General features: G+C 38.7%; 1 protein-coding gene across 2 annotated transcripts in view; it reads right to left on the bottom strand.

The window, feature by feature from the left end:
* HMGXB3 (HMG-box containing 3) overlaps nt 1–20,977 on the bottom strand; it is a 56,534-nt gene extending 35,557 nt beyond the window's left edge. The window contains exons 1-3 of one of the 2 annotated variants that reach the window (XM_036749942.1): nt 20,512–20,977; nt 14,081–14,219; nt 11,795–11,969 (exon numbers count right to left, since the gene is read on the bottom strand). In XM_036749942.1, coding sequence (XP_036605837.1) covers nt 11,795–11,969; nt 14,081–14,217 — 312 coding nt within the window. In that variant the 5' untranslated portion in view covers nt 14,218–14,219; nt 20,512–20,977. Of the gene's footprint in view, nt 1–11,794; nt 11,970–14,080; nt 14,220–16,784; nt 16,799–20,511 lie in introns of those variants that run through there. The other variant, XM_036749941.1, reaches the window with a different exon arrangement.
* Nucleotides 20,978–21,033: the final 56 nt, after the last annotated feature.

Here is a 21,033-nt window from a genome sequence, read left to right as displayed (position 1 = left end):
CTGGGACAAATTCAGGATATAAAAAAATATATATCAATAAAAAAAATTGTTTTAAAATGTAAGAATGAAAAAAACCAGAATAGACTGACAGAACGAGGATATGATCTTCTCGCTTGACAACTTTAAAAAAGAAATGGAGAAAATTCCAAAACGCTGTCATAAGACCACAGTAAATATCATATACCATCCCTAGCTCACTACTCTATATTTCACCAGCACCCTTGGTCTCAGGTCAATTATGCTTTAGCCTAACTGAATCAATCAGCCCAGAACCACCAAAGTAACATTGATGCCAAGGCAGAATGTGCGACTATCTTTATGGAAAATAAACAAAATGGGAGAAGTGTAATGTTCAGCAACCAATAAGGGAATTCTTACAAATGTGATCCGTTCTGAAGGGATCAATGGGATGCAATCCTGCTAGGCTACAAACTCTCTAGGAAGTACCAATCTAGACAATCTAGACACCATGACACTATATGAGAGGAAGACTATAAACAGCAATAGGATAAAAATGTTACTGTATAAAGATAATAGTACAGGGATTCCATATTTAAATAATAAAGATATGGGAATAAAGCGACAGCATTATCATAAAGTAATAAATTAATTATAATAAATAAATAAATGAATGAATAAACAAGTTAATGAGATTTATTAAGGCAGGATTTGTGGGTTTTTTTGCAGGAGAAAAGGCATCTTATAAAAAGTGAGAATGAGCCAATAATATTTTTAAGCAAGCTTTTAATGATATATATATTTTTTAATATTATAATTTTCCCCAGCATCCCCTGTCCCCCCTTGCAGACAGCCATCCTATAAAAGAAATAGTATTTAAAAGACAGAGAGAAAGAAGAGAAAAAAAAATTCAGTACAATAGATCAATACATTGAAAAAGTCTGAAAACATGTGCAATGTACCATACCTGTGTACCTCCCACCTCCACAAAGGTGTGGGTTAAGGGTGTCTTCCCATATCTCTCAGTGATCCTTGACGTTTTTAATTTTTTTTACATTCACTTTTGAATTTTGTGTGTGTGGCTGTTCTTTCCACTTACATTGTTATAGTTATTGCATACATTTTTTTCCTTGGTTCTGCTTACTTCACTGTTTATTGGTTCATAGAGTTTCTGCCATGCTTCTCTGTATTCATCACACACATCATTCATTATTTTTTTTTTGCCTGTACAAATGTTTATTTGCATTAAGGAAAAACTAGAAACAAGCTAAATGCCTGGCAGTTCATAGAATCTAGAGCTACAGAGGACTTTTTTTTTAAGTTTTCAACATTCACTTTTATAAGATTTTGAGTTCCAAATTTTTTTCTCCTTCCCTCTCCTCTCCCCCTCCCCAAGATGGCTTGCAATCTGATATAGGCTATACATATAAAATTATATTAAAATATTCCCACACTAGTCATGTTGTGAAAGAAGAATCAGAACAAAAGGGAAAAACCACAAGAAAGAAAAATAAAAGAGAAAATAGTATGCTTTTATCTGCATTCAGACTCCATAGTTCTTTCTCTGGATGTGGATAACATTTTCCTTCATGAGTATTTTGGAACTGTCTTAGATCATTGTATTGCTAAGAAGAGCTAAGTCTATCAAAGCTGATTATCAGACAGTATTGCTGTTATTGTGTACAACGTCCTCCTGGTTCTGCTCACTTCACTCAGCATCAGTTCACTGAAGTCTTTCCAGGTTTTACTGAAATCTGCTTGCTCATCATTTCTTATATATACAATAATATTCCATTACGTTCATATACCAAAACTTGTTCAGCCATTCCTCAATTGATGGGTATCTCCTCAATTTCCAATTCTTTGCCACCACAAAAACAGAGGCTATAAATATTTTTGTACATGTGGATCCTTTTCCTTTTTGTATGATCTCTTTGCGATACAGATCTAGTAGACATATATCATTTCTCACAGCACAGTAATCTTTCATTACATTCACATACCACAATTTGTTTAGCTATTCCCCAATCAAAGGGCATCTACCAGGTTTCCAGTTCTTTGTTTGCTATCACAAAAGTATTGCTATAAATATTGTGGTGTATATGGGGATTTTCTTATCAATGACTTTCCTTGAGGCATAAGCCTAGTAATGGAGTTGGTTCAAAGGGTATGGACATTTAGTCTCTTTACTTGAATAATTCCAAACTGCTTTCCAAAATGGCTGTACCATTTCACAGCTCCACCAACCATGTAATAGTGTTCCTTTCATCTCACAAATCCTCCAGCACTGACTACTGTCATTTTTTGTCATCATTGCCAATGTGCAGGGTGTGAGGTGAAATTTCAGGACTGTTTTGGTTTGCATTTTTCTTATCATTAGGGATTTCGAACGTTCTTTCATATGATTATTAATACTTTGCAATTCTTCTTTTGAGAGCTGTTTGTTCATATCCTTTGACCACTTATCTAATGAGGAATGACTAACACATGGATAACATGTATTATAGGACATGATGCATGGTATATACTTCATAATATATAACATAATCTACAATGTTACGTGTAGTTCATATGTCTTTGATACCAAAACCTTATCAAAGAAAGGATACAAAGATTATTGTTCCCATTTGACTGCTTCCTTATTTATCATAGGTGTATTAATTTTTTCTGTGCAGAAGCTTCTCAGTTACATATAATCAAAATTATTTTATTTTATTAATCTCTTCTATCTCTTGTTTGGTTAAAAAAATAGCTATGAGAAGCGTATGGCCTACTTTTCTAACTTTTTAAAAAGTATGATTTTTAACATTAAGGTCACCTATATATTTACAATGAATCAGGAAATTTTGTGTAAGGTGTTAGGCTAAGCCTAAATCCTGCCAGACTTGAGTTAATAATATTAAATGAGACTGGCAAAGCTGCTTAACAAGGCCAAGCAGTAACAATATAGAATATGGATCGCCATGCAAAATGCCTTATTAGTGAGAGGTGAATGAGAGGTTTCTAAAGTGGATGAATGACTACTTCCTAGAACTGGCACTTCCAGAACAAGTACAAAAAGGAAATGCACATAATCCTGAATAGTGAACAAAAATCAGTAGAAAATGTACACGTGAGTAGACCATCATATAATAGCAATCACAATGCAAGGAAAACCAACTTTCTGTCAAGAAGGGGAAACCAAAGATCTTGATCACATGCTTATTCAATTTTAGAAAAGGGAACTACAAAATGCAGACATCACTTACAAAACCAGTGAAAGAAATAATCAAAAAGGAGTAGCTCTACATAGGAAATATGGAAACTACTTAAAATCCTTACTGGATATAGAAGATTACCAGGTACAAAAGATCAAAGAAGATAGAACTAGGAAAATAATAAAGCTTGGCTAATTTGCAATGGAAGCTTTTTTTTTCAGAGAAAAAAGACAGTCTTAAAAAAAAAGGAAGGATTGTCTAAATGAGGGAAAAGGGGAAGCGTACAAAATACAACAAATCAAGTGCAAACCAGATATCAGGTGGACAAAAAAAGAATTACAGGATCACCTTATAAAGGATACTACTGTTAATTGTAAAAGGTTCTTTAAATCCAAAGGTGGGAAGCCAGAGAGCAAAAGAATCAATGAAAGCACATGATACAAAAGGTAGGGTCACGAAGCAAAAAGAGAAAGGAGACTATCTTCATTCATTCAAATATTTGTTGAACTCCTAAGATATTAGGAGGTTAGTTACTATTCCAAAACTGTCCTTTGAAGCAAACTAAAAGATACTTAATATACTGTAGTTCAAGACCTATACTAAAGTCCAAATACAGACCACAGAATCATAGAATTCCAGAGTTAGAAGAGACCAAGGTGGCCATATCATTCAACCTATACTTGAAAAAGAACCTCTTACAACATATTCCCTAAGTAGTCCTGTGACTTTTTCCTGAAGTCCTATAATGAGGAGGAATGTGCTACCTGCTAAGGCAATCCTTCCCAGGAGCTCTAACCATTAGGAATATTAACCACTAGGGTTAGATGATATTTATCAAAGAACTTAGAAGGGACTTGAAAGTGAAATTGTGAAGCTTAAGAAAAATATTCAAAACTTGCTCCAGTCACTGTATGATGGATGACTAGAGGACTATTTAAAGAGCCTCCAATATATAATGAGCACTCAGGAAGACTCTAAGAACTACAAATTTAACTCCTGTGCCAGGAAACTGGTGGAATCTACGATAAAAATTAGGATCATGGGACATTTAAAAAAAAAAAAAACAAACCTTCTAGCAGGAGGGAGAATGGAAGCAAAATTATTTATAAAAAGAAAAACATGCCTGGATAATCTATTAGAGTTCTTAGAAGTGGTAAATAAACATGGGAAACCAGTGGACACAAAATATGCAGGTTTTCAAAAACCCATTAGCAAAGCTCTACACCAAAACTATTAAAAGAAAAAGTCAACATGAGCTTAGCAAAGGTGGGGGAGAACTATTATGTTAGGAGCAACAATAATTCAGAGATTATAGCATCTTAAGATTTATGAAATACTTTACCAACAACAACCCTAGGAGGTAGGTAGTACAAATATTATCCCTTTTAACAGATAAGGAAAATGAAACTCATTGAGGTTAAATAACTTGCCCATGGTCAAACAGCTTGTTAAGTGTTGAAGCACATATTTAAACCCAGGTATTCTTCCCTCAGGTCAGCAGTCTAGCAATTTATACCTTGTTGCCTGGCTAAGAGCCAAATAATAAGAATAAAAGGGCACTTCTCTAATTAAAGAAATATAAATAATGGTTTCTCCAAGGATGGATGTTAGGATTTGCTTTATTCAGCAGGTTTGTAAACCTTTTAGCTGGGAAGGATAAACAATTAAATCTCCAAGGCTGACATGAACCTCTTCCAAGTAGTAAAATGCCAAAGCTGCCAGGATAAATTAATATTTCAAGATATAAAAGAAGTAGCAAAAGGCCTTTGGAGTGATGCGCATATTCTCTGTGGAAGACCTATGAAAGAATCTGAGAACTATACAATATGAAAAGGCAGAGATTTATTGGAATATTTGCCAGGTGTCTTGCAAATCTAAGGAAAAGGGCTTTAAATGTAAAAAGATAGGGAAGAGAAAAGACTACCTATGTATATTCCTCAATCTAGAGACCACAGACAGCAGCAATAAATCTATATGCAAATACTCAAAATTTAGGCCACAAGACAAGCTACAACCTAGAGATTTTAATACAAGAAGACCAATTTCAATTCATAGATATCACTGAGATCTGGTGGGATGAGACCCAAGATGGGAATATGGCTCTGGGTTGTATACTTCATTCAAAGGAAATAGAACAGATAAAGTGGGGGAGGATATCATTCTACATTAAGGTATATATGTGAGGAAATTTAGAAGCTAGCAAGGAAAATATGACAAAGATATTTGGATGGAGGTTAATGGAAGGAAAAACAAATGATTTTGTCACTGGAGTCAACCATATGTACAGAAAAAGTTAATGTATGAGGAGTCTGAGAAATATGTCACAAGACTGATATCACGGCCAGGTATAACAGTGATGGAACAACTTCATGATCCAGATACCTGTTAATAAGCTCGCTGTCATGCTCATGCTCGCGCTGCCAAAAACAGAGCAACTAATCATTTCTTGATTTGTCTTAGCAATAATTTCGTGCATCAAAGGTGGAGAAAGCAACAAAAGGAAATTCTATTCTGAATCTTAGCCTCACTAACAGAGAAGAAATGGCTGCTGCAGTGGAAATGATGGGAACCCTTGGGAGCAATGACCAATCGTTAGTAAAGTATTTAACAGAAAAGGAAAGGAAATCCAGTATGACATGTATTTTGAATTTGGGGAAAGCATATTTCAAAGGATTCCAAGGAAAGATAGATAGGAACCCAAGGATTAAAATTTAACAGAGGAAGTAAACCTGGGAATGTTGGAAGATGCTCAAGAAATTATGAAGACACAAGGGAAACTGATTTCAATAAGGAGGAAAATGGAATTTATTTGCACTCGTCAATTTGGATGCACAGAATACTCATTAACCAACTCAGATTTTAAAAAGAAACGTAGACATTCCAACCAGATTCAAGAGAAGCATAAAAAGTAAACATGAAAGAGTAATTACAAGGGATTCAGTGAAGTTAAACTGCTCCCATTCCCATATTCCTATTCCTAAGAATTTTATCATTAATAGGGCAGTGAGAAGGAGTCTACATAGAGGGCAAGGGTGTGAATCCACTATGTTGGAATGCTCTCAAAAATAAAAAATGAAGGGGTATGAAAGAGGGACACGTTGGGAGCAGAAGGGAGAGGTAGGATGAAAATTTTTCCACATAAATGACGTGGACAAGGAAGAGCTTTTATAGTGAAGGGGAAAATAAGGGGGGTGTTGTTGAGTTGTTCAGTCATGTCTGACTCTCTGTGACCCCATGAACCATAGCATGCCAGGCCCTTCTGTTCTCCACTATCTCCTGTAGTGTCCAATTTCATGTTCATTGTTTTCATGACGCTGTCTCTCTATCTCACCCTCTGCTGTTTCCTTATCCCTTCAATCTTTCCCAACATCGGGGTCTTTTCCAACGAATGTTGTCTTCTCATTTCATGGCCAAAGTAGTTAAGCTTCAGTATTTAACCTTCCAGTGAGTAGCCTGAATTAATTTCTTTAAGTACTGATTGATATGATCTCTTTGCTGCCCAAGGGACTAGCAAAAGTCTTCTCTAGCACCACAATTCAAAAGCATCAATTCTGTGGCACTCAGTCTTCCTTATAGTCCAACTCTCACAGCCATACATTGCTACTAGAAAAACCACAGCTTTGACCATATGGACCTTTGTCAGCAAGGTGATGTCTCTACTTTTTAGTATGCTGTCCAGATTTGCCATACCTTTCCTTCCAAGGAGCAAGTGTCTTTTAATTTCACAGCTTCAGTCACCATCTGCAGGGATCTTTGAGCCCAAGAATATAAAATCTGACACTGCTTCCATTTCTTCTCCCTTTATTTGCCAGGAAGTAACAGGACCAGTTGCCCAGATCTTAGGTTATTTTTTCTACTTCAAGCCATCTTTTACACTCCTCTTTAATGAAAGCCCCATTAAGAGGCTTCTTGATTCCTCTTTATTTTCTGCCATCAGAGTAGTATCATCTGTATACTAAAATTGTTGCTATTTCTCCCAGCAACCTTAATTCTAGCTTTTGATTCATCTAGCCTAGCATTTCTCATGATGTACTCTGCATATAAGTTAACTAAACAAAGCAACAATATACAGTCTTGTACTACTTTTCCAATCTTAAACCAATCAAATGTTCCAGATTGCTAACTGTTGCTTCTGGGCCCACATACAGGTTCCTCAGGAGACAAGTGAGATGATCTGGTACTCCCATCTCTTTGAACACTTGCCAGATTTTGTCATGATCCACACAGTCAAAGGCTTCAGTGCAGTCAGTGAAGCAGAAGTAGATGTTTTCTGGAACTCCCTTGCTTTCTTCATAATTCAGAGAATATTGACAATTTGGTTTCTAGTTCCTCTGCCTCTTCGAAAGCCAGGCTACTCTTCTGATAATTCTCAGTTCACATACTACAGAAGCCTAGCTTGCAGAATCTTAAGCATAACCTTGATGGTGCATGAAATGAGTGCAATTATTCAGTAACTTCAACATTCCTTGGCACTGCCCATTTTTTCCAAGCCAGCGGCCACTGTTGAGTCTTCCAAATTGGCTGGCATAGTGAGTGCAGCACTTCAGCAGCATCATCTTTCAGGATTTTAGATGGCTCGGCTGGAATTCCACCACCTCCACCAGCCTTACTGTTAGCAATGCTTCCTAGGGCCCACTCAACTTCATTCATCAGGATGCCTGGCCCTAAATCAGTAACCACACCATTGTGGTTATCAATGATGTTAAGATTTTTCTTGTAGAGTTCTTTTGTATATTCTTGCTACCTCTTCTTAATCTATTCTGCTTTTGATACCTTCCAATCTGAGCGGCACATCTTCTGATGTCATTTCTTTTATCATTTTAATACTGTCCGTTGGGTTTTCCTGGCAAAGATACTGAAGTGGTTTGCCACTTCCTTCTCCAGTGAATTATGTTTTGTCAAAACTCTCCACTATGACCTGTCCATCTTGGGTGACCCTGAATGACACTGAGCTACATAAGCCCCTTTACCATGACAAGCCAGTGATTCAGGGAGGAAATGGGGGAGGCAGGCAATGCTTAAACTTCACTCTCATCAGACTTGGTTCAAACAGGGAAGAATATAAATATATATGTATAATACACACACACACACACACACACACTCTCATCTGAGTATAAAAATCCATCTTACCCAGTAGAGAAATAGGAAGGAAAGGGATAAGAGGTATGGGGAAGAAGGGAAATGATAAAAAGGGACAGCAGATTAAAGGAAGCAATGGTCAGAAGCAAACAAACTTTTGAGGAAGCTAAGAGTTAAGAGAAAAAGAAGGATAACCAGAAGAAAGTAGGATGGGGGGACGTACACAATAATCCTAACTGTGAATGTGAATAGGATAAGCTCACCCATAAAACAGAAATGGTCAGCAAAATGGATTAGAAACCAGAATCCAACGATATGGTGTTTATCAGAAACACTTGAAACAGCAAGACACATACGGAGTTAAAATAAAGGGTTGGAAAGTTTCTCTAATTAAGGTCCCATTTCTTATATAGAGGACTGAGTCAAATCTGTAAGAATACACATTATTCCCCAGTTGATAAATGGTTGAAGGATATGAACAAGCAGTTTTCAGGAGAAGAAATCAAAGCTATCTATAGTCATGTGAAAAAATGTTCTCAATCACTACTGATTAGAGAAATGCAAATTAAAACAATTCTGAGGTACCAATGTACACCTATCAGATTAGCCAATATGACACAAGAGGAAAATGACAAATGTTGGAGAGGACGTGGAAAAACTGGGACACTAATGCATTATTGGTGGAGTTGTGAAATGATCTAACCATTCTGGAAAACAATTAGGAATAATGCCCCAAAATCTATAAAACTGTGCATATCCTTTGACCTAGCAATACAATTACTAAGTCTATATCCCAAAGAGATTATGAAAGGGGAAAGGGGGGAGGGGAGAATGGAGGAGAAGGACCTGTATGTACAAAAATATTTATAGTAGTCCTTTTCGTGGTGGCAAAAGAATTGGAAATTGAGGGGATGCACATCAATTGGGGAATGGATCGACAAGTTGTGGCATATAATTGTGATGAAGTACTATAATATCCTATAAGAAACCATGAATGTGAAAAACAGGAAGCATCGAAAGATTTACATATGATGTAAAATGAAGTAAACAGCCAAGAAAACAGTATATACAATAAAATACAACAATGAAAATGTTAAGAACTACCACAAAACAACTGAGTGAATACTGCAAAATCACAAACAAGAATGGCCCCAAAGAAGAGATAGAAGAAATTTCCACCCTGCTTCTCTGCAGATTTGGGAGGTCCACAGGTATACTATATTATATGTAATTTTCACAATATTTAGACATGTTGGTCAATTCTGCTTATTTTTCCTATTTTTTTTTCTTTCTTTTAACTCTTTAAAAATATTTATTACAGGGGATGGCTCTTTTTGAAGGAAAGGGAAAAGATCTTAGGAGAAATTCTGATTATGTAAAAAAAAAAAACAAAAACAGATCAATAAAAATTAACAAACAGTTAAAAATAGTGTCAGGAACGACAAAGCTCAAAATGACCACAAGCTTGCAAGAAAAACTGAGGAAAACAAAAAGGGTTTTTTGGTTTTTTTTAAGCTATACAGGAAAGAAAAAAGGACTTCTGGATGATAATGCAAAAGAGAGAAGAACTACTCAATTTTTATTTTGCTTCTGTTTTCTCTGTTAAGGAGAATGACCTCTGCACTGGAAATGATAGAACAAAAAAGACCAACAAGGAGTCAATACTCAAGAAAAGTAAGAACTTACAGCAAGAAGACACCTCTTTGCCCTTGATGACCTAAAGTCACTTGGCCCAGATTAAGAATACCTAAAAATAGATACTGAAAAACTGGCAGATTTGGTTACTGAACCACTAGTAATACCTAAAAGATTATGGAAAATAGGACAAGTATCACAACATTAGAGAAGGGTAAATATTGTCCTGATTTTCAAAAAAGGGAAGTGAACAGAGTTTGCAACCTACAGCTAGTGAGCTTAACTTTGATTCCTAGAAAATTTTAGAAACTGTTGGCAAATATCAAGAAAGGGAACTGATTACAAAGAGACAGCATTCTTCTTCAAGAGACTGTACCAAACTAACTTAACTTCCTTTTCTGACAGGATTTCTAAACTCGTAGACAAGGAGAATACAATGAGATATGATTTAATAAGATGTTACCAAAACAATGAATCAAGCATTTCATACTCTTCTTTTGGAGAAGATGGAGAGGTGTGGACTAGATGTAAATATAATTAGACAGATCCAGAATTCACTAGATGAGTGGGGAAGTAGTTGTTAATGGTTTGATGCCAAAGTGGCAAATCTACAGTGGTGTACTGTAGGGATCTTTGATCTATGTTGTTTAACATTGTTATCAATTGCTTGAATAAAGGCACAGAAGGGGCATGTTCATCAAATTTACAGATGACACAAAGCTAGGAATGATAGTTAACACTCTGACTGACAGTCTCTAAAAAAAAGTCTAAAAAGATAAACTAGACAATTGGGCTGAATTATACGTAAAAAATCACAGTTATATACCAAAAAAACCTTCACCAGTACAAGATAAGAGAGGCATGGTTGGAATGCAAATGTTTTAAAAAAGATCTAGAGGTATTAATGGACCGCAAGCTCAATGAGCCAGCAGTGTGATGTAAGAGCCAAAATAATGTATGTGATCTTGGGATGTATTTTCTTAATGTATAACTTCCAAGAACAAGGAGAGGATGGTCATTCTTTGCTCTTCCCTTGGAAGATTCATCTGGAGTATTTGTGTTCAGTTCTAGACGCCACAGATTAAGAAGGATATTAATAAGCTAGAAAGTGTTTACAAGAGGGCAACAAAGATGGGTCCTGAGCCCATGTTCCAAGAGGATAGATTGAACTAGAAATATTTAGCCAGAAGAGGAGATCTAAAGGGGAAAAGATAGCTGTCTTTGAGTTAAAGACTATCATGTGGAGGAGGGATTAGACTTGTTTTGCCCACGAGGGTAGAACCAGGAGCAATGGCTGAAAGTTAGAGGCAAATTTAGGTTTGATGTCAGGAAGAAGTTCCTAACAATGTATCATCCAAAAATGGAATGGGCTCTCTCAAGAGGCAGAGGACTTCAAAGAGAGAGACCGGATTACCACCTTTCTGATATGTTACATTGGGGAGTCCTTTCATTTATCAGGGGGACTAAATAAATTGTGAGATTCCTTCTAGCTCTAAAATTCTGTGAATCTGTGAAAAGTTTATGAACTCCAATCTGTCAGCCACAATCAAGGAAAAGAAACTGGAAGTCATCCTAGATATCCTCTAAAATCATTGACCCAATATCCTTTTGCCACCAAAAAGACTGAAAAAATACTAGAACAGAATCAGAAAGGATTCTGGAGAAATAATATGATCTTTAAAAATATTTGATGACTCATATCATAGCCATTCAGATTACCTTTGAAGAAAGCAAAGACTACAAGTTCCTGGACAAGAGCATGAGCTTAATACCATGTTTTAAGGGTTTCAAAGCACTAGTAGGTAAAGTAACTTACAGGATCCAAACCTTCTTTCTCTAACTTGGCCTTCTCCAAATAGTAGCAGCTTACATTAATACTGTATTTTAAAGGTTTCAAAGCACTGGTAGGTAAAGTAACTTACAGGATCCAAACCTTCCTTCTCTAACTTGGCCTTCTCCAAATAGTAGCTCTTCTCAGCCACACTCAGAAGCCTCCAGCTTTCACTGATCTTCTTATTGATCTCAGACTGGGGAAGGTGGGGAAGCTCCTGCTGCACTTTCAGGTAAATGTCATAATAGTACAAGAGGTAAGCAGATCTGAAACACAGACAAGTCCTTCGAGTTTTCATTTACTCAGCCAACCATTATGTAGAAAGCACCTAACAGCAGTAAGTGACATAAATATATAGTACTTTAAGGCTTACATTCATCATCCCATTTGACTCTCACAAAAACCTTTTAAGGTAAGTGCTACAGCTAACACTCCCATTTTACAAATGAGGCAATTGAGACAGAGAGGTTAGGTTAGTTGCCCAGGGTCACAAAACTAGTGCTGGATATGAAATTTGAACCAAAGACTTTCCAACTATGCACTATGCCACACCTTTTCCTCTAACTGTATTTGTGATATTGTAAGAGATAAATACAAACTTAAGATGTAGTCTATTTTCAAAACACTTACTAGTTTTATGACTCTTCTTGATTCACAGATATCCAGGGAGATCTAATTTCCCTCATTTTACAGAAGGAAAAAGAAGCCTAGAAAGAAGGGACTTGCCTAAAATCACAAACTATCTTCACACCAGAGTCAGAACTGAAACCCACCAGTGATGTAGGCAGGACTAGACACCTGGTCTCTCAACTCCCAAATTCAATCTTACACATGGGGAGAGAGACATACAGACCTCAAACATACATAGTACATGGCGGTATATGATTAAGTGCCCAAGTGAGAGGTAGAGTCAATAAAACAGAAATGCCCCTTGCCACTTCCCTTTGAAAAATGATTTAGTTTTCTATAGACCACAGTTTAAATATAGTAATGTAGGTTAGCTAACTTTCAGAGCCCAGGATCAAATTTTCATATGAATAGGTGGAGGTGTTTGCAGATTACTCAGGCATCAATTATCCAATTTATAGATCATCCATACCTTTTGTTCCTCTATCATTCTGTATTCTGCCTATAGGACATTACCCTCCAAACTAAAGGAAAGGATATGAAAAATCTTTCTCAATAGCTTTGGCAAAAGGTTTTCAGGGGAAGAGAAAAAAATATGCATTCTCTGTGGATATCATTAAAATCAGTAACTTACATTACTCATTTTTTAAAAACCAAACTAGTGTTAATATTGCACGTTATATTTTCCAAAGTAATTTCATATAAATTAGATACAAAGAGAAGCCTTATTTTTCCTAATGAGCTATTTTTTTTCTGGAAGAAAATATTGTTGAGAGTATGTTACTGACTAGGTACCTGCCAGTCACATTCTACTGGAAATTCCCTTGAACCACAGGGGAGGTTTGTGTGATGACAGCAACTAGCTTAGAGTTGCACTTCATGTTTTAATATTGCCTAATTAAATTTGATTGGTCTGTTGGACAACACTGATAAAGTGGAAAGGCCCTGGACTCCCCAGACATGGAGTCAGAATTTGAGCCATAGATCCGCTAAGCTGTGTGGTCTCAGAGAAGTCATCTAGCTTTTCTGAATGGCAGTTTCCTCATCTGTAAATAAAGATAAGAGGCACAACCTACCCTACAAGATTACTGTGAGGAGAAAGTGAGATGATATCTGTAAAATACTTTGTAACTGAAAATTGTTATATAAATATATACCATTATAGTACCCTGACACTATGGATAATTCAAAATAAGCAGGACAAGAGTGGTGAGGAAACCATTAGCATTACAGAAAATGACTGTTAGATTTGTCAGGCAGGAGTAAAAGATGGCTAATAGTAGTATTAGTAGTAACAGCAGCTAACACTTATAAAGCTCTTTATTGTTAGAAGAGCTTTACATACTATCTCCTCTGACACTCAAGTCAACTTTGTCAATCAGGTAGCTTTACTATTACTCTTCCTACTTTGGAAACAAGGTAACAGGTTCAGAATGATTGAGTGATTTGTGTAAGTTTTAACACAGCTAGAAGGCATCAGAGCTAAGTCAAATGCAGGTTTTCTGACTCCAGATTCTCAAGGGGAAAGTGCCCTATAACCTCTATAGAGTCATAGAAATGGAGATTGTTCTGGTTAGCCTAGGTGACATTTGAAGTCATAGAATTCTGTCATCTGATAACCACTTAGATTTGTGATAGGCTTGAACTGTAGAAACCCCTAACCAAGTGAGTAGTTTAGGACAAGGAACATATAGGAACCCAGGAATAGAACTACTGTCGGGAAACTTAAAAGCTTAGAGAATTACCTTACCTAGGTTTCTTGGCCTTTTCTCCATGTATTTTATATTTCTTCTTTTTCTTGGGTGGTCCAGAAGAGGAGTAAGAGTAAGTATCGTCAATTTCCTCCATAACGACAGTTACCTCAGTACCATCATATGGAGCATCCATCCCTAAAAAGTCAGAAAGTAAAATACAAACATGCTAAACAATATAAAGGAGAAGGAAGACAAACTCCAGTTTAATGGAACTATCATCTGATGCATCTTACAAAACGGCAACATAGCAAAGCAGAAAACTTGTCCCTTATTTTTTGTGGTTCGGTCATTTCAGTTATGTCCACTCCTCATGACTCCATTAGAAGTTTTCTTGGCAAGATATTGAAATGGTTTGCCATTTCCTTCTCCTGCTCATTTTATAGGTGAGGAAACTGCAGCAAACAGGGTTAAATGACTTGCCCAAGGTCATACAGTTAATAAGTGTCTGAGGCTAGATTTGAACTCAAGAAGATGAGTTTTCCTGACTCCAAGCTGGCACACTGTGCCACCTAGCTGCCCCTTGTCTCTTGTAGTACCTAGCAGAAATGTTTACTGAATTGGCCAAGAAACTAAATAAATAATCATTTGGGAAAATTCCCCAAGACATAATGAAAAAACCCTTGAAGGAATTAGTAAAATCTTCAATTTTGCAGTAAATAGTTTTGTACTAGGTCGCACTCTAGTCATCCCCATATAATGCCCCAGAAACCTTTTCATCCTGGAAAACAACGTCGGTCCTGGAATTCACACCTTGAAAGTACTATCTACCCCGCACCCCTACTGGAATCTACATTTAAGGAGGGATCCCAGGCCAGATAACTTTTAGTATTCCAAAAGGCTGAACTACACCAGCCCTCTTTCTCCTTCAGCTTTGTTTTATATGTCTTTCCCCAATAGAATGTAAGCTCCTATGAGACAAGGGAGGGACAGAGCTTTTTTTTGCTCGTACTTGTATTCTCAGTGCTTAATACAGTATTTGGCACACAGAAAGCACTTAATGAATGCTGACTAACTGACTGACTAAAGTATTATTATTTCATCTAAAAGTCTGTCAGAGGGAGAATTTTAAAAATCTGAAAATCCTGAATGGGATTTAAGGAGAGTTCATCAATCAAGATTCAAATTCAGATAATAAAATTTTCCTTTTTTAGTGCAAGACAAGGAGAAAAGCACCTGTAGTGCTCTGCATAAAATAGATAATTGTTACTGAATGAACAATTTGCACAATTTCTGCCTGAAAGTTAAATATCACCCTCTCAGGAACACTGTCCCAGTCACAGCTTTCCTCTATCTTCACCCTAAAAGACTGTTATAGATTAAAGAGATGACTCAATCACATCAAATGCAACAATACCAATTAAGCACCAGCAATTAAAGCACTATGCTAGACAACAGAGATGAAAAAACTGTAATCCTTCTTAAAGAAATTTACAACTACTGTATCTGGAATACTGTGTTCCATTCTGGACATAGCATTTTAGAATGACTGACAAACAGGAGTGCATTTTGGTGAAAGGCCACTCACCAGGATGGTTCCTGAATCTGCCCTTGCCAAAGGGCAGATCTGAGTTACTAAATCCAGTGGCCTTTTCTTAATCCTCATCCTTGACCTCTCCACAATATGTGACATTGTAGACCACTTATCTCTTTCCAGAGTTTCTGTGACACTCCCTTTACCTACTTCTTGTCTAATCTGTGATTAGTCTATCTCAGTCGCCTTCACTGGATCATCATTCATATCTTTTCCCCTAAATATGGACATACCCTAGGACTCTATCCTTGACCCTCTTCTCATTCTACACTATTTTGACTAATCTGACTCAAGTATTTTGGTGATATCATTAGCTTCTATGGGGTCAATTATCTCTATGCAGTCTTCCACATCTTCATAATTAGGACCTCTCTACTGAGTTTCAGTCCTGCATCACCACCTACCTGTTAGGCATCTCCATAGGCATTGGCATCTCAAACTCAAGATGTACAAAACTGAAGTCATTCTTCTCTCTAAAGCCAACCTTCTTTCTAATGAGGGTCATTTCTAGTGTCCTAGGTTTTCAACCTTGTACTCATCTGGACCCTGTCATCCTCTCTTACCTCCTGTATCTAATTAGTAGCCAAGCCTTTTGAGTCTACCTTTATAAGATCTTTTACATCTGTCCCTTTCTCTCCACTCGAAGCTCTCACCAGGACTATTGTAATAGCCTCCTCGTCGGTCCCTCTGCCTTAAGCCTGTCCCCTAAATTATCCATACAGCTGCCAAAGTGGAAGTCCTAAAGCACAGGTGTGACCATGTTACTTCTTGCTTAAGAAACTTTAGTTGTTTCCTTTTTGCCTCTTAGATACAATACAAACACCACTCTCCTGTAATCAAAACCTATACACAACCTGTCATTGAGCAGCCTCTCCAAATATTTCACATTACTACTCCTTAAACACTCTATAATCTTGCCAAATTGGTTTACTCATTTGTTGCTCGCCCCACAGACTATTCTGTCTCCAAGGCTTTGCACAGGCAATACCCCTAATGCTGAAATTCTCTTTCCTCGCCTCTTCCTCTTGGAATTCCTTGCTTCCCTTCAAAGCTCAGATCAAGGGCTGCTTCCTACAAGGTCCTTCCTGATCCCACCTATTATGAGTACTCTCCCGGCCTCTCCTGAAATTACTTTGTATTTGCTTTGTGTATATTTTGCATTTATTTACCTGTGTACATGTTGTTTCCCAAGTCCTTAGTGGAGGAACTGTTTCCTCTTTTATCTTTGTATCCCTCCCATCAGGCTCGGCATGTCAGGTGCTTAAATGCTTGATGAATGGAAGTGATAAGGAGGCAACAGATTAAAGAAAGTAGGGATGGGGGGGGGGGGGATGGGGTGGGAGGGAAAGAATGTAATCATGATCTCAAGTATCTAAAGAACCATCTCCAGCAAAAGGACTCAACACATTCAAATAAAACTCATTATCTTCCCCTCAAGACTGACCCTTCCTCAAACTTGTCCATTTCTGTTGATATCCATTCTTATGAACACAGCATCATAGTCATCATGTGACTCCCCTGCTCTCCACATCCCATCATTGGTCAAGTCCTGATGTTCAATCTCTATAGATGACTACATCTGTTCTCTTCTCTTCTTGAGGGCAAAGGTTGTCTTTCCTGTATTTGTATCCATAGTGCCTAACACTTGCTCACTGTTTGTTGTTATCTCTATTTGACTGACTCGAATGGCCACCAACTCTTACCCAGACTATTTCAATAGCTGCTTAAATGATCACCCCACACTACTCCATTCCCCACTCAGCTGTCAAATTCATATTCCTAAAGAAAAGGTCTAACCAAATCACTCCTCGGGTGCAGAAGCTCCAGGGCTTCTGATCATGTTACTTCCTAATGGCTCCAAGATAATATGCAAACTCCTTTTTTGGCAGTTAAAGCCCTTTACAATTTGGCTCCAGTCGGTCTTTCTAAGATACTTATACTTATACCTTACCTCCCCTGAAGAACTCTACATCCCAGAAAAACCTGCACACTTGTCATTCCTTGTACTTGACATTTCATTCCCTCCTCTAAGCCTTTGTACAGGCTGTTCCCCATTTCTGGGATGCTCTCATAACCCATCTCCTCGTCTTGGAACCACTAGCTCCTTCCAAGACTTCAAAGGCTACCTCCTTCAAAAGACTTACCCCATTACCTCAGGTGTTAAAACCCATCACTATGTATATATCAATCAACAAGCAATTATTAAGTGCCTAGGCTATGCAGGCTCTGCTAAGCACTGAGTATACATAAGTAAAGAACAAAACAATGCCCCCTCATATTAACTTCCACAAATTTATTATACACCCATCAAAGGCAGGGATGGTCTCCCTTTTGACCTTTTATCTTTAGCACTATACCTAGCATATACACAATGCTTAATAAATGCTTTCTGAATATTAATTAATGTCCCTCATGCTTATGGTGTCATCTCCTACAGGTCAGGTGTCACTACCTTGCTCAAAAATGTTCAATGGCTCCCAATTAACTGCCTCTAGGATAAAGTACAAACTTGTCAGCTTGGCATTTAAAGCTTTGCACAATCTAGCTCTAACTTAGCCTTCCTGAAGGCTTTCATCCTCCATCCCTTCCCACATGCTACATTTTGGCCAAGCTGGAATACATACTATTCCTAGAGTTCTGCATTCTATCTCAGGCACTAGGCCTTTGCTTAACCTGACCCTGATTACTGAAATGTACTCCTTCAGCTTCTTAGAATCCTTAGCTTCCTTAGCTCAGGTACCACCTTCTATGGTCAGTCTTTCCTGATTTGCATTGTTACTACCATTCTTTCCCTCCTCAAATTATCTTTTACTCATCTGCATATATAAATTTTGTTTCTTCTCAACAGAATATAAGTCCCTTGAAGACAGAGGCTCTTTGTTTACCTTGTACTTGTTAAACACAAAAGGGATTAGACTTGTCTGGCTTTGTCCAACAAGACAGCACTAGAAGTAATAGATGGAAATTGCAGAAAGGGAGAGTTTGGCTTAATACAAAAAAAACCCAAAAAAACCTTAATAGAAAAGCTGTCCAAGAATAGTGTGGTATATTGGTAGCATAAAGAGAAATGACTGCAGAGTCAAGAGACAAAATTCTAAGCTCAGGTGACATTAGTTTACAATCAGTTGCCTCCAATCCATCACCTCCCACTCACTTGTCAATTACTCGCAATCTGGTTTCTGACTTACCTCTCAACTGCAACTGTCATCTCCAAGGTATCAGTGACATTTGTATTACTACCTAATAGGATCACAGATTTAGAGAGGGAAAGAACCTTAGAGTCCATCTTACCCATTTGTTTCTTTTCACAGATGAGAAAACTGAAGTACAGATAGTTTAAGCGACTTGCCATGTGTCACAAAGCTTGTAAGTGTCTGAGGTAGGATTGAACTGTAGACTCCCTGACTTCAAAACCAAAAACCTTTTTTTAGTTTTCATTTTTCTTGATTTTTCTGCGGCCTTTTACACAACTGAACACCTTCCCAGCCTCATCCTAAACACTCTTCTCTCTTGGCTTCCAAAATACTACTCTCACTTGGTTTTCCTCTTACATGCCCAATCATTCTCTCTCAGTCTCTATACCAGATCCTCCCCTCAAGAAGTGTGGTTGTTCCCTAGAGCATTTTCCTTTGCTCTCTGTTATTCTCTATGTTCATTCTTTTAGTAATCTCCATTAGCTCTCATGGGGTCAGTCATCTCCATGCAGCAGAATCCTAAAGATATCAACACACATATCTCCTTAATTCCTGGACAGTTCCACATGGATGTCTCATGTGTACTGCAAATGCAACATTTCCAAAATGGAACTCATTATAATACACCCCCTGGAAGAAAAATTTTAAATCCCTCCTACAAATATGTATCTCTATTTCTGTTGACTGCATTATCATACCTCTAGTCACCCACTTTCTGGCATCATGCTTAATCTTTCCTTCGGCTTTAATCTTTGTATACAAAATCAGTGGCCCAAGTCTTGTCAACTGTACCTCTTCCCCAAACATCTCACATGCTTCTCCTCTCCACTCATTCACACAGCTTCTACCCTAGTTGAGGCTCTCTTCACCTCCTGCCTCAACTACTGCAATCACCTCCTAACTGTTATTCCTGCTTCCAGTCTCTCCCCTAGACAAACCAGCATCCACACAGCTGCCAAATTCACATTTACTCCTCTACTCAAAAATCTTTGGGGGATCCCTATTTCGTCTATAATAAACGCAAAATCCTCAGTGTAGCATTTAGGGGCCTCCACGTATTTTCCTATTCTTATCTGCATAATATACTTCTTAATGAATTTCGGTCTATGTGGTCTGTTAGGTAAACCATTCTCTGTACAGGAAGGTCCATTTCCCTCCTCCAAGCCTTGGAATAAATGGTCCCCAGATCTGCAATGCACTCCCTCCTCATCTCTACCTCTAAAACCTCCAGGTTCCTTCAAAGTAGAAGTTCATTGCCCCCTCCTATCTAAACCCTCTTCTGGTCCACCCGTCTAGCACCTTGTTCCCCTTCAAACTACTTTCTATTTACTTATGTGTAAAGATGTCGCGTCCCTCCAGAACCTAAGCTCGTTTAGGTCAGGAATAGTTTCATTTTTGTCTTTCGTTTCCTCGGTTAATCAACGCAGGGCACTGAGATAACAGGCTCAATCTCCTCATTTTCAAAGCCTGGCACAGGTAAATGATTCTTCACCCAAGGTCACAGGAGTGGCAGGACAGACATGGGAACCAAGGCCCTCTTACCTCGACCACTTACAAGGTCTAAGCTGCCGGACGCAGAACGCAGAGCTCTTTCCCCGACACTAGGTGGGTTCCTATGGCTCTGGCACTCCCGATCTGGCTTCCGGGGTGTCTGTCACCCGGGACTAGGGGCCCAAGCTCCGGGCCCGTGGGGCTTACTTACTTGGCAGCGCCCGGGGGTGGCGCTAGGCAGGCGGCAGGCGTGGGTCACATCCCCGGAGGCGCCGGGCCCCGGGGCGGGCAGAGTTCCCGGCGAGCTGTCCAGAGAGGGGCATAAGCGCTTCCCGCGATCGGCGCGCGGGGCAACGTCCGGTCGCAGCAGGAGCAGCGGCGGCGGCGAGGGGGAGACGCCGGGTCGCCCCCGCATCCCGGGGGCTCCGGGACTTCTCCCCCGGCCCCGCGCCGCCGCCGGAGTCACGACACCCCTTTCCTCCCTCCCCGAGGGAGTGTAGCGACACAGAGAAGGGGAAAAGCAGGAGAGCGGAGGGGGGTCTCCAGCTAACCCCGGGCCGCCCCTCAGATCAGACTGCCGTGAGGAGGGTTGGGGGCTGGGGAAAGGGAGGTGGGAAAGCCGGTCGGACACAAGAGCCGGGACAAACACACCAGCTACCCAAATCACCAAGGAAATCGATCCCGGCGGCCCCCGCGACGCGCCGGAAACAGCCGCCGGCGCGCAAAGAAGGCA

Source organism: Trichosurus vulpecula, chromosome 3 (genome assembly GCF_011100635.1).
Source record: "Trichosurus vulpecula isolate mTriVul1 chromosome 3, mTriVul1.pri, whole genome shotgun sequence".
Lineage (NCBI taxonomy): Eukaryota > Metazoa > Chordata > Mammalia > Diprotodontia > Phalangeridae > Trichosurus > Trichosurus vulpecula.
The sequence above is the reverse complement of the archived record's forward strand: the minus strand, read 5'-3'. Positions and strand labels throughout refer to the sequence as shown.